Source organism: Schistocerca americana, chromosome X, assembly GCF_021461395.2.
Source record: "Schistocerca americana isolate TAMUIC-IGC-003095 chromosome X, iqSchAmer2.1, whole genome shotgun sequence".
Classification (NCBI taxonomy): Eukaryota; Metazoa; Arthropoda; class Insecta; order Orthoptera; family Acrididae; genus Schistocerca; species Schistocerca americana.
The window spans coordinates 626434900-626452950 of record NC_060130.1 but is presented as its reverse complement, the minus strand read 5'-3'; the positions used below and the strand labels follow the sequence as shown (position 1 = coordinate 626452950).

At 41.9% G+C, this 18051-nt stretch overlaps 1 protein-coding gene across 1 annotated transcript in view; it reads left to right on the top strand.

The window, feature by feature from the left end:
* Positions 1–18051, top strand: part of LOC124555141 (ero1-like protein) — an 86838-nt gene that overhangs the window by 49053 nt on the left and 19734 nt on the right. The window contains exons 6-10 of the mRNA XM_047128951.1: positions 6646–6834; positions 6993–7039; positions 7125–7217; positions 7296–7554; positions 7674–7827. Of these exons, the coding sequence (XP_046984907.1) occupies positions 6646–6834; positions 6993–7039; positions 7125–7217; positions 7296–7554; positions 7674–7827 (742 nt within the window). The remainder of the gene's footprint in view (positions 1–6645; positions 6835–6992; positions 7040–7124; positions 7218–7295; positions 7555–7673; positions 7828–18051) is intronic.

Below are 18051 nucleotides of genomic sequence, written 5' to 3'. Positions count from 1 at the left end.
TTCTCTTTCTATCTTTTACACTTTTATATATGAGGTGCGTCCAATAAGTAATGCAACACTTTTTTTCCCCAGCCAATTTCAGTTGAAAAAAATTTGTTGTGGGATGTCATGGAATATTCCCACTTCAGCCCCTATTATTTGATGTAGTTCCAATAGGAGGCAATGCTATATGTAGCATTCAAACTGGTGTCTGTAACAGAGGTGCATTTCAAGTAGAGTTCTGTTGGCAGAAAACCAGAGCATCAGATATATTCGTAGGTGCTTGCAGAATGTTTATGGAGACCTGGCAGTGAACAAAAGTGTGGTGAGGCCTTGGGTGACGTGTCAGTTGTCATCATCATAACAAGGTCACACAAACCTGTCTGATGTCCCGCATGCTGACTGGCTGCCCACAGCTGTGACTCCTCTGTTGTTGGAACGTGCAGACACACTCATTTAAGGTGATTGAAGGATCATTATCGAACACCGCATTGCACAACTGGATGTCTCTGTTGGTGGTGCGACACACTCGTCCGGCAGTTGGGGTTCTCGAAGGTGTGTGCCTGCTGGGTTCCTCGCGCTTAGCAGAAGACCATAAAGAGTAATGAAGGACCATTTGTGCGAAATTGCTTGCATCTTACGAGGCTGATTGTGACAAATGTTTGTCAAACATCATCTCAGGTGGCGAAACATGGGTTAATCACTTTGAACCAGAAATGAAACGGCTATCGATGGAATGGCTCCAAAGGAAAAGTTCAAAGCCACACCCTCAGCTGATAGTCATGGTGGCAGTCTTCTGGGACTGTGAAGAGGTCCTTCTGCTTGATGTCCTCTCCAGTGGTGCAATGATCAACTCTGAATTGAATTGTAATATCCTCAGGAAACAGAAGAAAGTACTTTAGTGTGTTTGTCATCACAAAAATGCAAATGAACTTGGCCTTCTTCATGACAACACAAGGCCTCTTAAAAGTCTGTGCAGCCAAGAGGACTTCACAAAACTTCATTGGACTGTTCTTCCTGATCCACCATACAGCCCAGATTGTGTGCTTTCAGACTTCCATCTGTTTGGTCCAATGAAGGATGCACCTTGTGGGAAGCAGTATGTGGATGTTGTGGAGGTTATTGGTGCAGCAATAAATTGGCTCCTACGTCAACCAGTAGAGTGGTACGGTGCGGGCATACAGGCCCTCCCAGCAAGGTGGCGTAAGGCTGCTGCATTGAATCATTATTATGTTGAAAAATAGGCTTTTGTAGCCAAAATAGTGGGGAATAATATGGTGTATTGCAATCCTGAATAAAATTGACCTGCTTTCAGAAAAAATGTGTTGCATTACTTATTGAATGTTCCTCATATATATAGACCTTGTAACAAAATAATTTAGTTCTCCCATTAGAGACCATTATTTTTTTTAGTTACAACAATGTTTTGTTGGTAAATCATGACCTTGATTCATAAATTGAGCCAATGCCGTATTGTTTCCTTACTTGGCTACAACTCTTCAAACCTCATCACCTGCGATACTGAGTTCGTGTCAGATTGCTTGCTGAATGACATTTCTCCCACTCCTTCCTGTTCCTTACATCACTCATCTTTGACAGGCTTCTGTTCACTGGGTCAGCTGTTTGGCTGATGTGCATCTTCCAACTAAAGCATTGCTCTGTGCATTTTCCATCAAGCTATAATTTTATGTTTTGTAATGCTTCATTTACAACAGACAATCTACTTTCCTCCAGTATGACTGACTACAGATCAGTGATATGGCCAACTGTTGCCATGGTCATTCAGTAGGTAAAGCAACACTTTTGTTTCTCAAACAGGATGGTTTTATGCGTGATTTAAATACAACACATTGTTCTCTGATTCTTTGACTATAACCCACATCTTCCAGTGTGATCTCCATTCAGTACTGTGAGCCTACACCACCTTAATCTGGTAGTTTGTAGACTGTCATGATATCATTCTGCTGGTCTGTGGCTCAACCAAGTTCTTGCTGCATCAATAATTTCCCCATCATTGTTGTAGCACTTCTTGTGGAGTCCATCCTTCAGTAATCCAAATAGATGGAAGTCAGAAGATGCGGGGCTGTTGGGCAGATGAGGAAGAACAGTCCACGAAAGTTTTGTGATCTCCTTGGGTGCACAGACTTGTGTGTGACCTTATATTATCGTGGAGGAGGAGAAGAGCATTCGCAGTTTTGTGGCCACAAACATGCTGTAATTGTTTCTTCAATTTCCTAAGAGTTTCGCAATAGACTTCTTTCTTGATGGTTTTTCTATGAGGGAGGGACATTGAACAGAATAACATTTTAATCATCCCATAAGAGTGTAGCCATGATTTCACCAGCTGAGGGCACTGTTTTGTACTACTACGTCGAAGGTGATGGGTACTATCACTCAACGAACTGCTGTTTTGTTTCTAGCTCAAAGTAGTGAATCCACGTTTCATCACTTGTGGCAGTGTTCAACATGAAAATTGTCACCATCAGCTTGATGACAAGCAAGCAGTTTGGCACAGATGTTCCATCTTTCCTCTTTATGCTCTTCAGCTAGTCTTAGGGGAACCCAACATGCACAAACATTTGAATACACTAACTAGTGGACAACAGAGGTGCCAAGTTGAGCACTGAGTTATTCAGTTGTCATTCGTTAATCACCTCAAATAAGTGTATCTTCATGTTGCAACATTGTATGCATCATAGCTGTGTGTGGTTAGTCTACACGTAGGTGATCAGATTTCCTTTCCCTTCTCCTTTTTCTGATGATGACAAATGATTCGCTCAGTGGCTTACTATACTTTTAGCCATTGCCCTGTGTCTGTAGCCATTGTGTAAATGCCTGTGAATATTTGTGATGGTCTGGTTTTTCACCGAAAGAAGTTCAGTGACTGCTTTTTGCTTGCAACATGCCTCAGTTGTAGATGCCATTTTGAAGACTAGTTATGGGACTGCCATCTGCTCAGAGTTACTAGCAGTACATGAGATGATGCAGGAATATTTAAGTATGTCACCAAAAAAATTACTATTTTTTTATCCAAAATTGGCAAAGGAAAGAGCGTTACCTCAGTTATTAAATGCCTGACCGCACACACACACACACACACACACACACACACACACACACACACACACACACACACACAATTTCTAATAAGTGTTTTATGTTGTGTTAATGCTGTTTATACTACTAGCATTCTCGCAGAAGATAATTCTGTACCTTACTATAGGGTGGCCTGCAGTCCTGTGCAACTGACATGGAGACACAAAAAAAGATAATGTCATTACAAATTATACATTGTTTAATTTTTTATCAGTTAGTGTGTGTGTGTGTGTGTGTGTGTGTGTGTGTGTGTGTGTGTGTGTGTGTAAAAAAAAAATGAGAAAATCTGTTTCCATTAAGCTTCTGGTTTTTGTGGGTAGTTAGAAATAAAACCAAATGTGAATTCTTTTTAGTGTTAATTATTAGCATTAAATAAAGACAGAATGCTGAAAGCAATTCAATTTGCTGTGGGTATTGCACATTGATGGCACTTGAGCTAATAAATGTGTGATGTCACATGTTGTTTTGTGATCGTTGACATGTCTTCTTGAGCTTGAACACGTGATAATGGGTTATATATTTTATAAACAGTAGAGTATAAAGAATTCATGAGCCACAGGCTGTTCGAGCTCACATACCCACTCACAGGCTCCATGTGCCTGGAGGCACAGGTGGCTTAATGCCATCGTGCAGCCAGTCAAGGAGCTTGGGTATAGCATATGCTGTCATATACGTTGGCCAAGTGCCTGTTAGCAGGAGTGGACAGATGGCTTGTGCCAGGGGCAGCAATATGTTGCTTATTTTTGTAATCAGCATCACTGAAATCCCACAAACCCCTGTGCAAAGCATAGATATCCAAAAAGTGAACATTATTTTTCATTTCCCACTTCATATTTCAGTTTGTCGACACACTATGAAGACACACAAACTCAAAACTCATGCAACCATTGTCGGCAAAGTTGGAACACGCTGAAAGTGTTTAGTTTGACCGAGTTGGACAAACGTGCCGCGTTCGTGCGCAGTGGCCAGTAGCGCAGTTGCCTAGTATTGTCGTATAAACTAGGCTTTACTTTCAAAGTAAATTTGGTTTTACGCAAGGTGAACTATGTGTGAGAATGTACGATGAATTTCTTAAATCGTAGTGTTTGACTCTCATTTAAAAATTGACTCTTTGAGGGTGAGCCAGTTAGAAGAATTTCAAGCCCAGAAGATCAGACATTTATGTCATTATTAAACAATTTATTGGCACATTTGTATGATATATCTTAAAGTGTAACAGGCGCAAAAAAGCTCATTATATGTGAAAGCTTAGCTGCTCGTGCAGCCTATTAATCTATAGGTAGAGGAGAGCGGGCGTGGCAATTACGACAATAATCGCTCGCACTCCCATCACTTATGAATATTTTTATTCTCGCAGCATATAAACAATGCATGTAGCATAGAGTGCATACTACAGAGAACTAATCTGGCAAAGATACAATAGTTCTCGCTGCGGTATGGTAGTGGTATTATTGGGGGCTGAGCTAGTGGTTCTATGTCTGCACATATCTTAGAGACCAATATTACATCTGAAAACTTTTCTTTTCTTGTAGCAACACTATGTATATTAATTTAAACCATTAACTTTTCCTATTTGTGTGTTCATGCTACTCAACAGTGATGTTCCTATTGGGTGACCACATCATGTACCCTATACTCTGAATATCCGCTGTCATTGGCTGGTGAGATCACGTGACATGAGCTGTAACTTGCTTACAAAAGTACGTTGCAATCTCGATTTCAATGCTTTGGAAAGTAACATGCAGTGTTTGGTGGTATTTGCATTTATACTTCTGTACTACAAAAATATGCAACATACATGTTGCTGCCCATCAAAGATCGTTCCAAACCCCCCCCCCCCCCCCCCCCCCCATAGTTTCATTTTCTTAAGTGCTCAGAAATTCTACACTAGTGTAGGATTGATGATGACTACTACAGTTCCGAGGGAAAGTATACTATGGAAAAAGTGTATTTTCACCTGGGAGAAAATGTATTTTTAACTGAGAAATCTGGGAAAAATCCAGGAATTTTTTTTCCTTGTCCACGTATACACCCTGATTGTATGGCAGAATAAGTGTGTTAGTGGTACATAATGAGAAAGATTGGTGTCATTGGAACAAAAGTTAAATGAGTCCATTTGAAGAAGTTTCGAATCCATTTGAGTTCGTAATAGTGATATACTATGTACACTGATTGATCAAAACATTATGACCACTTACTTAACAGTGTGTTAGTCAACCTTTGGAATGCATAACAGCTGCAGTTCTGTGTGACATAGATTTGACAAATTCGTGGTAGGCTTCTGGCGATATCTGTTGTGCGGTTCCTGTAAATTATTGGCCAGTTGCTTGTGGGTGTGGAGCTGGCATTAGATAGTGCTCCACATGTGTTTCACTGAGTTCAGATCAGGTGAATTGGATGGCCAAGACATCAACATGAGTTCACTATCGTGCTCCTCAAACCACCATAATGATTCTCATCTTGTGGTGTGGACAGTTATCCTGCTGAAAGATGGCATTGCAATCGGAGTCAACATCAAGCGTGAAGGGATAGAGATGGTTCATGATAATGTTTACATAGTCCACAGCTATCATTGTATTTTTGATTACTGCTATAGGTCCCATAGAAACCCAGGTGAATATCCCATATAGCATAATACTGTTCCCACTGACCTGAGTCCATAGTGTGGTCATTGTTTCAAACAGCCATTCACCTGGACGATGGTATATATGGACACAACCATCAACCTAGTTTAACAATAAATGTGATTCATATGTCCAGATGATATTTCCATTGATCAATGGTCCAGTCTTGATTATCATGTGTCCACTGTAATTGTAATTGACAGTGTTGTAGGGTTGACATGGTAACATGTGGAGCTCACCCACTGCAGGGTCGCATTTCAGGAATACATCCAGAATGGTGTGCTTGCACACTTTTGGCAGCACCAGCATTGTACTCAGTCATCAGATCTGCCTCAGATGTCCACTTATCTTGTTTTACAGAACTTGAGCAAACCTCTGAACACCATATTTTGCCATGAAGCATCAATATCCAACAACAAGACATTTATTTTTGGTTTTACTGCCCTACATCCACTTTTCATAGATTATAACATCAGTAGCATAACTGCCAACCACATTCACCATTTTTCAATATGCTTGTTCACAGACACAGGGCAAAATGATCTACACTTAGATAAGGTCACTTATGTCAGTGTATTTCCTTATTTTCAGCCCCTATCAATGCTACAGTGATCCTCTGTTCATCTTAGCTCAACTTATATACTTTTTTACCACAAGACCTATCTCCAGCATCACCATATGGCAATAAATCTCTCAGTGTGTGTCAGTATTTGTTGGAAATGTTGGTTTAATCTATTATCTCTGTACAATTAAGAAAGATGTTTAAAGATTTTATAGTATTATTTTGCTCTTGTTTAGAAACCAGAGTTTTCCTTATTGCAGGGTCTGTGTAGCATGAAGTATATTCTTGTTGTGAAATCTATTTCTTCACCCAGTATGAGATGATTGATGTTCACATTGGGATAAAAGGTCCAAAAGTTTTACAGTAAACTTGTTACTTTTATAGTGCTGCTACGTATGAAGATTTCAAACGTTGGCAAGAATATGACAATAAACAAGACAATTTCTGTATGTATGATGATGAGGATGATGAAGAATATGTAGATCTTCTTCTGAATCCTGAACGTTATACAGGATACAAAGGACAGTCCGCCCACCGTATATGGAATAGTATATACAAGGAGAATTGCTTTCGGTAAGTGTATCATTGAAATAGTGCAGTGATGATCCATATTTCTATCTCATATCTTGTGTATATACAGTATTATACATATTTTTCTGTAGAGATCTTTTTTCTCTCTCATTTTCACATGTAGTATATTCATTTTGACCTATGGATTTTTTTTTCTGTAGCCCAAAGGACATCTATACTCCATACATACAGTCCTCACATCTTAATGGTAAGCAAAACAGATGAAATACAGATGAAATACCTCGTGACAGCATTGTAATTGTTGTTGTCAAATCATGATGATTAAATTTCAGGCATGTGTCTAGAACAGAGGGCATTCTACAGAGCTATATCAGGTTTGCACACAAGCATTAATATTCACCTGTGTGCAAAGTATTTGCTTTCCGGTAAGTGTTTGCATATATTAATGGAATTACAACAAAATCTGAAGTTAATGTTCTGATAATATTGTTTAAGTATTGCAGACAGAGTTTCACTTGGAATTGATGAACCGGGAGGTAAATGGGGACCAAACTTGAGCGAATTCAAATTTCGCTTCAGTCCAGAAACTACAAATGGCGAAGGTCCAAATTGGCTAAAGAACTTGTACTTTTTGTATCTGTTGGAACTAAAAGCAATATATAAAGCTGCGCCGTATCTCCGTGATGAGCTTTATTATACAGGTAATGAGGAAGAGGATCTTGAAGTACAGGAGGCCATGAAGAATTTTCTGAAGCTTGTCCAGTAAGAACAAGACAAATTTGTATAATGTTTATTTTACTGATGGCTTTGAAGTATCATATTTTGAAGTTTTAAATTTCATACTCATGTTTAAGTGTAGCACTATGTGTTTTATCTTTTAGACAGTTCCCAGAACACTTTGATGAGTATGTGATGTTTTCTGCTGGTAAACAAGCTGAAAGGCTGAAAGCTGAATTTCGTGAACATTTCCGCAACATTTCGAGAATAATGGACTGTGTTGGATGTGACAAATGTAAGCTCTGGGGCAAATTGCAGGTAAGTGATGTCTTTGGCCTGCTGCACTACACTAGAAAAATTAAATTGTGCTGAGTCCTTTCAACAGCTGAATGTCACTCTCATTTTTGTGTCAAGTTAGCATCTGGTTTAAAATAAGTAAATTGTTTGTTCTGGTATGGCAGGCTGTTCTTTGATAACAGTCAATAGATACTTGCATGAGGACATATGTGCTTCTTAATTATGCTGTGTGCATTGTAAAGGATTTTGACATTAGTGATCTGTTTTGGAAAAGTGTCTTATGTGCAAAAATCTCCACATGAAATTAGAGGACACTGTATTCTCACAGGCATAAGAGAAACTTGAAAGGAAAATGAAACAATAAATAGAAATGTTCAGTTAGCATATGGTCAAAGTAGTAATACCTCTTGATTATGGGCTACATATGCTTCTGCCCAGAAAGTGTGCATTGAAAATCTTATATGAAATTAAAATATTCTTTATGCATTTGCTAAATTGGTTGTAGTGTAGATTTGGCAAAATTATGTATGCTAGCTGTCACATTTACACAGCTAGAGAGTGTGAAATTGCTGTGAAAATTATAGAAAGAGGGCGATGTAAGGTCTTTCATTTTACAAATGATGAAGATTTTTGGTGCTGCATTTGTGACCATGTTGTTTTTTTTAATAATGCTCTTGTTTGACTGATTCCTGAGCATCTATCATCAGTCTGGTGCCCTTACCAAGTAGGGTTGACAGAGAGGGAGAGGGGGGGGGGGGGAGAGAGAGAGAGAGAGAGAGAGAGAGAGAGAGAGAGAGAGAGAGAGAGAGAGAGAGAGAGAGAGAGAGAAGGGGGGGGGGGGGGAGATCCAATGAATAGTGGAGTGTTTTGTCATGGGATCGTTTAGTTAGTGCAAGAGCTGTACAGAGATGCTCAGCAAACTCCAATGGCAGACACTAAAAGAGGGGCATTGTACTTCATGGTGAAGTTTACTATCGGCTTCATGGTGAGGTTTACTATTGAAAATTTGAAAGAGTACTTTCTGGGAAGAGTCAGACAACAAATTTCTTCTTCCCACATACATCTCACAAAATGATCACAATGAGAAAATTCGAGAAATTAGAGCATCAGGGATAATACAGAGGCTTGCTGACAATCATTCTTCCTAAGCGCTCTTTGCTAATGGAGCGGGGAAGGTGGGCAATCAGTTAGTGGTACCAGAAGTACCCTCCGCCACACACTATCAGATGGCTTGTGGAGTATTGACGTAGATGTAAAATTTAGAATGGTAAGTAGTGTCTCCCTGTGTTGAACAGTGTACAGGCAATTAGAAAGGTTTATAAATAGCTTTGTCCAAAAGCTAAACAGTTTATCATTCTTTCTGTATGCCTGCCCAATGCTCGGTGCCTCCTTTGTTTTGTGAGTAGTGATATATTCACCTATCAAGACACCACATCTGTACTGTCTTTTGTAGGCTGTGGTAGTAATTCTGTTATCAGTTTTGTCTGTCTCAAGGGTTTCTTGGTAGGACTGAATGGTAAATTTTTGTGTCTCCAGTATTTCTTTAATCGGGATTGTTCTTTTTGAGAGGGCCGCAGACTATTTCGTGATGTTCAGTTGTCCAGTCCAAACTTGCGCACAGAATAATAATGACATTGTTGACCATACATTGCTCTCACCTTGTCCGTGATCACCAGATAGTACTATATATACTCCTGGGACCTCTTACCTCTTTTGATGTACATTTATTATCTGGTGCACATGCTGGCATTCTATGAAATGTATATCCCCCTTGAAGTTTTGGCTTTGATTGAGGAGAAGATTGGAAAGATTTTAGTAAATTCAGTGCTAGTTCCTGTACCTTGTTTTCTCCATGGATATGTTGGACAGACTGGTTACCTGTAAACTTTTTCTTTACCATCTTTAGTGATCTGAGCATTTCTTGATGAATTAGAATATCAACATCACTGTACAGATCAATCTGCGGTACAATATTTTATAATTTTTCACAGTATGTCTGTATTGTTATGAGGGATGGATAAAAAGTAGTGGCAACACTGCTATAACATGAAGGATGTGCATCAAATGGCATGTGTGCTGTCTGTAGCTGATAGCAGAAGGTCAGCTGAAGTAGTGCAGTGAGTGACAGTGGCTGTGTTTGAGATGGCTGTAGTGTGTACTGTCTGAGAGTAAGAGGGGCCAGTTAAAGCACCCTAACATGATGTTTAGGAAACAGTGTGTGTGGATAAAGATTGAAGCTGCACATGGTTGTAACACACAGAAATGTTTTCAGGGACTGTGTGAGGTATGTGGTGGTGCAGCATTGCCATAGCAAACAGTGGTGAGATGGGTGAAAGTGTTTTGCGATGGCAGGATGGCGATGGCAAGATTGGTCCAATTTGGGACAACCTCAATGAACAACATGGCAGTTGGGTGCCTTGTGTCCCTAATGGATGTGGATCATTGATGGACTGCGCACAAATTCGCCACAGAGCTAGGTGTCGATCAAGGTGCAATAGTGAAATTTTTATGCTCAGTCACTACCGCAGGGAGGGTGAAGACTTGCTAGAAATGACAGTCACTATGCTCAAAACCTGGGCTCAGTCATACAAATCGTGTCTATGTGTGTAAAGCGACAATCCAATGAATGGAAATGTTCCTGCTTCTCCTTGCCCACAGAATGTGCACTGTGAATCAAAGTGATCGTTATTGTGTCTTTCGATATCCATGGGTTAATCCTGCATCATTTTATATTGAGAGGGCAGACAGTCACTGCAACCTACACCTGCAGTTCCTTGCAACATCAATCCTCGTCCCACACTGAGAAGAAAGCAACAGCACCATCTAGCACTGCATCCCATCAGCCTTCGTAACAATCCATGATGCCACAGGGTGAAGTTCGTGCATGCAGGAGTTCCTGTGTACATGGGGATGGGAGGTACTGTAACATCCTCCATATTCGCCCAGTATGAGTCTGTATGATCATGACCTGTTAAACAAGATGAAGAAACCTCTTTGTGACATGTGCTACGACATGGGGGAGACATCATCCGTCCCCACAGGGGGCCCACAGCTCTTTTGTGGGTATGTACCATACTGCCATTGGTATTGACCCTCATATCATACAGGCTTGTGTTTGTTTTGGCTAGTATAGCTCAGTGTTGGATAGACAGTCAGTGCTAGAGCACCTCGTGTTTCTGTTGCTAAGAAACCGAGTACACTGTTCGTTTGTTGTATATTTTTATGAGCTTCCAGCAGGAACAACTTACTTATTTACAGATACCTGTGTAGTTACTAGATTATTTTTGTAATTTCTTGCGCGTTCGAGTGCTTACTAGGCACAAGCTTTTATTTTAATAACAGTGTAGCGTACTGTACTGCTGCTGCTATTGACCCTTATATCAACACTCGGATCGTACAGGCTTTTGTTTGTTTTGGTTAGTGTAGCTCAGTGTTATTTAGACTGTTAGTGAGAGAGTACTTTGAATTCCTGCTGCCAATAAGCTGAATACACCGTTGGTTTGTTGTATATTTTTACAAGCTTCAAATGGGAGCAACTGCAGTAATGTATAGGAACTGTGATTGCTGTGTACAGATGTGAGCCGAGTTGGCGACCCTTCACTCGCAGCTCCAGGCTGCGTTGGTTTCTGTCACCCAGCTTGAGGCTGCTGCCAAGGAGCATCACTGTGAGGGGTCTGATGTGGGGATGCAAGAGATGTTGAGCATGTCCCACGTGTCCCCCGTTTGGTCCACTGCTGTGGCCACCCCAGGTACTGCCTGCACTGAGGTTGGCCCCTCACACGTGATCAAGTGGGAGATCATTCCAAAGTCTGGCAGGCAGTGAAAAACTTTCTGAGGGGCCGATCGTAGGGCCTCCCCGGTTCATTTGACGAACAGGTTTTGGCCATTATCTGTGGCTGACAATGTCTCTGAGCTGGATGCAGTCGTCCACCCTGTTCCAGAAGAAGCTTCCCAGCCTGCAGTGTCTGGTCACTCACAGAGGGTGGGTTTGCTGGTAATTTGGAATTCCAACATTAGGTGCATAGTGGGGCCCCTTAGGCTGCCAAGGGGGGGGGGGGGGGGGGGGGGAGAAAGGAAGCCAGTGTGCACTGTGAATCAAAGTGATCGTTATTGTGTCTTTCGATATCCATGGGTTAATCCTGCATCATTTTATATTGAGAGGGCAGACAGTCACTGCAACCTACACCTGCAGTTCCTTGCAACATCAATCCTCGTCCCACACTGAGAAGAAAGCAACAGCACCATCTAGCACTGCATCCCATCAGCCTTCGTAACAATCCATGATGCCACAGGGTGAAGTTCGTGCATGCAGGAGTTCCTGTGTACATGGGGATGGGAGGTACTGTAACATCCTCCATATTCGCCCAGTATGAGTCTGTATGATCATGACCTGTTAAACAAGATGAAGAAACCTCTTTGTGACATGTGCTACGACATGGGGGAGACATCATCCGTCCCCACAGGGGGCCCACAGCTCTTTTGTGGGTATGTACCATACTGCCATTGGTATTGACCCTCATATCATACAGGCTTGTGTTTGTTTTGGCTAGTATAGCTCAGTGTTGGATAGACAGTCAGTGCTAGAGCACCTCGTGTTTCTGTTGCTAAGAAACCGAGTACACTGTTCGTTTGTTGTATATTTTTATGAGCTTCCAGCAGGAACAACTTACTTATTTACAGATACCTGTGTAGTTACTAGATTATTTTTGTAATTTCTTGCGCGTTCGAGTGCTTACTAGGCACAAGCTTTTATTTTAATAACAGTGTAGCGTACTGTACTGCTGCTGCTATTGACCCTTATATCAACACTCGGATCGTACAGGCTTTTGTTTGTTTTGGTTAGTGTAGCTCAGTGTTATTTAGACTGTTAGTGAGAGAGTACTTTGAATTCCTGCTGCCAATAAGCTGAATACACCGTTGGTTTGTTGTATATTTTTACAAGCTTCAAATGGGAGCAACTGCAGTAATGTATAGGAACTGTGATTGCTGTGTACAGATGTGAGCCGAGTTGGCGACCCTTCACTCGCAGCTCCAGGCTGCGTTGGTTTCTGTCACCCAGCTTGAGGCTGCTGCCAAGGAGCATCACTGTGAGGGGTCTGATGTGGGGATGCAAGAGATGTTGAGCATGTCCCACGTGTCCCCCGTTTGGTCCACTGCTGTGGCCACCCCAGGTACTGCCTGCACTGAGGTTGGCCCCTCACACGTGATCAAGTGGGAGATCATTCCAAAGTCTGGCAGGCAGTGAAAAACTTTCTGAGGGGCCGATCGTAGGGCCTCCCCGGTTCATTTGACGAACAGGTTTTGGCCATTATCTGTGGCTGACAATGTCTCTGAGCTGGATGCAGTCGTCCACCCTGTTCCAGAAGAAGCTTCCCAGCCTGCAGTGTCTGGTCACTCACAGAGGGTGGGTTTGCTGGTAATTTGGAATTCCAACATTAGGTGCATAGTGGGGCCCCTTAGGCTGCCAAGGGGGGGGGGGGGGGAGAAAGGAAGCCAGTGTGCTCTCCGTGTACATACTGGGGGGAGTCATTTTGGATGTGGAAAGGCTGCTTCCAAATGCCATGAAGAGTACAGGATGCAGCCAACTGCAGGTGGTGGCTCATGTCAGTACCAATGATGTATGTTGCTTTGGGTCGGAGGAGAGTGTCTCTGGTTTTGGGTGGCTAGCAGAAATGGTAAAGACTGCCAGTCTTGCTTGCGAGATTAAGGCAGAGCTCACCATCTGCAGCATCATCAATAGAACCGACTGTGGTCCTTTGTTGCGGAACTGAGTGGAGGGTCTGAATCATAGGCTCGGGCGGTTCTGTGACCGTGTAGGCTGCAGTTGCCTTGACTTCCGCCATTGGGTGGTGGGTTTCCAGGTTCTGCTTAATAGGTCGGGAGTCCACTACACACAGGAAGTGACTACATGGGTAGCAGGGGCTGTGTGGAAGAGACTGGTCGGTTTTTTAGGTTAGAAGGCCTCTGGGAACCACAGAAAGGGCATCCGTCTAAAAGGGTACAAGTAAAACACAGTAAGTTAGTTGTAGAAACAATCGGTATTGTAGTTGTAAATTGTCGTAGGTGTGTTGGGAAAGAACCAGAGTGCCAAGCTGTAATAGAAAGCACTGAAGCTCAAATAGTTATAGGTACAGAAAGCTGGCTAAAGCCAGAAATAAGCTCAGCAGAATTTTTTTCTAATGATCCAACAGTGTTCAGAAAGGATAGATTAAGTGCAATTGGTGGTGGAGTATTTATTGCTGTCAAAAGTAGTTTGCCTTGTAGTGAAATTGAAGTAGATAGTTCATGTGAAATAGTATGGATAGAAGTTATACTTGGCAATCGGACTAAACTATTAATTGGGTTGTTTTACCAAACCCTCGACTCAGAAGATATAGTTGCTGAACAGTTCAAAGAAAATTTGAGTCTCATTTCAAATAGGTACCCTACTCATAGAATTATAGTCGGTGGTTACTTTAATCTACCCTCAACATGCTGGAAAAATTATACGTTTAAAGCCGGCGGCAGGCATAAAACATCATCCGAAATTGTACTGAATGCTTTCTCAGAAAATTATTTTGAACAATTAGTTCATGAGCCCACTCGAAGTGTAAATGGTTGCGAAACCATACTTGACCTTTTAGCTACAAATAGTCCTGGACAAATAGTGAGTGTTGTGACAAATACAGGTATTAGCAACCACAAGGCAATAGCTGCTAGGTTGAATACCATAACTCCTACTACCACCAAAAAGAAACGGAAAGTATATCTGTTTAAAAAAGCTGATAAAAATTCTCTTAACGCCTTTTTAAGAGACAGTCTGCACTCCTTCCGATCTGATCATGTAAACGTAGAAAAGTTGTGGAGCGATTTCAAAGAGATAGTATCGACAGCAATTGAGAGAGACATACCACATAAATTAATAAGTGATGGTACTGATCCCCCATGGTACACAAAACGGGTCAGATCACTGTTGCAGAAACAGCGAAAAAAGCATGCCAAATTTAAAAGAACGCAAAACCCCGAGACTGGCGAAGTTTTGCAGAAGTTCAAAATATAGCGCATAATCAATGTGAGATGTTTTCAATAATTTCCACAACAAAACTGTCTCAAACTCTGGAAGAAAACCCAGAGAGGTTCTGATCATACATAAAGCATACCAATGGCAAGACACAATCAATACCTTCACTGCGCGATAACAATGGTGAAGTCACTGATGACAGTGCCACTAAAGCAGAGTTATTAAACACAATTTTCTGAAACTCCTTCACCAAAGAAGACAAAGTAAATATTCCTGAATTCCAGTCAAGAACAACTGCCAAGATGAGAAACATAGAAACAGGTATCCTGGGTGATGCAAAGGAGGTTAAATCACTTAGTAAAAGCAAGGCTTCTGGTCCAGATTGTATACCAGTCAGGTTCCTCTCAGAGTATGCTGATACAATAGATCCATATTTAGCAATTATATACAACTACTCGCACACAGAAAAATCCATACCTAAAGACTAGAAAATTGCTCAAGTCATACCAATACCCAAGAAGGGAAGTGGGAGTAATCCATTGAATTACAGGCCCATATCACTAACGTCGATTTGCAGTAGGGTTTTGGAAAATATACTGTATTTGTACAGTATGAAGTACCTTGAAGAAAATGATTTATTGACACGTAGTCAGCATGGATTCAGAAAATATCATTCTTTCGAAACACAACTAGCTCTGAGTGCTATCAACAGTGGATGTCAAATTGATTCCATATTTTTAGATTTCCAGAAGGCTTTCGACACCGTTACTCACAAGCATCTTCTAACCAAATTGCCTGCCTATGGAATATCGCCTCAGTTGTGCAACTGGATTGGTGATTTCCTGTCAGAATGGTCACAGTTCGTAGTGATAGATGGAAAGTCATAAAGTAAAACAGAAATAATATCCAGCATTCCCCAAGGAAGTGTTATAGGCCATCTATTGTTCCTGATCTATATTAACAACATAGGAGACAATCTCAGGAGCCGTGTTATATTGTTTGCAGATGATGCTGTCATTTACCGTCTTGTTAAGTCACCACATGACCAAAATGAATTGCAAAATGATTTGGATAAGATATCTGTATGGTGCGAAAAGTGGCAATTGACCCTGAATAAAGAAAAGTGTTTATTTATGCACATGAGTACTAAAAGAAATACACTAAATTTCGATTAGTCACACAAATCTGAAAGCTGTAAATTCAACTAAATACTTAGGGATTACAATTACAAATAACCTAAATTGGAATGATCACATAGATAACATTGTGGGTAGAGCCAACCAAAGACTGCAATTCATTGGCAGAACACTTAGAAGGTGCAACAGGCCTACTAAAGAGACTGCTTACACCATGCTTGTCCGCCCTATTCTGAAGTATTGCTGTGCAGTATGGGACGTGCATCAGATGGAACTGATGGATGAGATCGAAAAAGTACAAAGAAGGGCAGCTTGTTTTGTACTATCGCACAGTAGAGGAGATAGTGCCACTGACATGATATGTGAATTGGAGTGGGAATCATTAAAACAAAGGCATTTTTCGTTGCGACGGGAGCTTCTCATGAAATTTCAATCACCAATTTTCTCCTCAGATTGTGAAAACATTCTGTTGGCACCCGCCTACATAGGGAGAAATGATCATCATGATAAAATAAGAGAAATCGGGGCTCACAAAGAAAAATTTAAGTGCTCATTTTTCCTGAGTGGAACGGTAGAGAGACAGCTTGAAGGTGACTAATTGAACCGTCTGCCAGGCACTTTATTGTGAATAGCAGAGTAATCACATAGTTGTACATGTATGTGGAGTTCCCTTTTATGGTGACTCAGCTATTCCCCAAGTTCTGCTATTCCTTGACGGTCTTGTCTTGCTTTCTCACTGTCCCTTTTTTACGGCTTTTCCTGGTGACCATTGGGGTTTGACCTCCCATTCTAAATTGTTTCTGGAGTGTGAGTCTTTTGGGGATGAACTACCTCCCTAGCATCCATAGCATGGTTCCTCTCACCTCTCTTCCTCCCCCCTTCCCATTCACTGTAGCCTCCATTGCCGCCCCTCCCCCCACTGTTAGGTCACCAGCATGGTAGCCAGTCAGTGTAGCGGGGCTGTTACGTACCCACCTGCCTGAGCCCCCCGACGACATGGGGATCACACTTCTGGTTTGTGAGCTGTCAGCGCCTCATGTATGTCTGGGAGTGGTTGCTCATTTCTTTGGTGCATCGGAACTCCTGACAATGACCACCGTGCCAGATGGCCCTTGCTGCAGCTGGATGGCACCCCTGGGGTGAGCCCCTGATGAGACTTCCCACAATACCCTTTTTGCCCTTGTACAGTGTGTTCGTGTGGTGTTCTTTATCTAGAGCCCGGGTCACAATGGGATCCCAGAGAATGAACTTTCTGACAGGTTGGACAAATTGGCTACCAGGAAGCTGCCTGTTGAGATGAGTATTCTGGCACCAGACCTTCGATTGATGCTATGTTGTCATGTCATGAGGATTTGGGATACAGACTGGATACTGTGACTTTGCTAAACACGCTAGGGCGATGAAGGAGACCACGAATTTGTGGAGGTTCTGGTGTTAGGAGGCAATGCTGCAGCAGCTGACCCGGTTTTATGGTTTATTCATGAAGGGAGTTTTTATCACTCTCTCTAAGGGAGGGCACCTCAGCCTTTTTGGCCCCCTCTGTCCCAACCATTCAATGGCTGGCAGCACTTGGTGGTCTGCCCCAGCCCTTACCCTACCCAATCTTTTTTTGCTCTTCTTCTCCCCTCTTGCACATTGTGTTTTACTTGGTGTTCTTCCTGTGCTTCTCTCACCCTGTCCACGTCACTTATCTTTTCTGAGTATTTTTGGGTGGGGTGCTTCTGGTAAGTGATGGGGAGTTTGTTCCCCATTGCACTTTCTGCCTTTGAGGGCCTGTAGTAGGCATTGGTATTTTCTTTCCTTTGGTTTTGCACACTGGGTCCTTTGGTGTGCAGTTTTGGTGACTTGCCTGTTCCAGGTAGGAAGCATTGAGGACCTTGTAGTTCGGTCCCTTTAATCATTAAACTGATTGACCAAGACATCATCTGTGCCATAGGACAGCCCTTGCAAGACATCGACGGAGGTAGGTGGACTGATGGTGTACAGCACATTCCATTTTTGTGGGAGAAGGTTATGGAGATGTGAGGCAATTATGTTGAGGGCATTTAATACTGTGAATGTCTGCTAGTGAAGTCTGGTATCATAATAGTTTTGTCACTAATTTTTCTC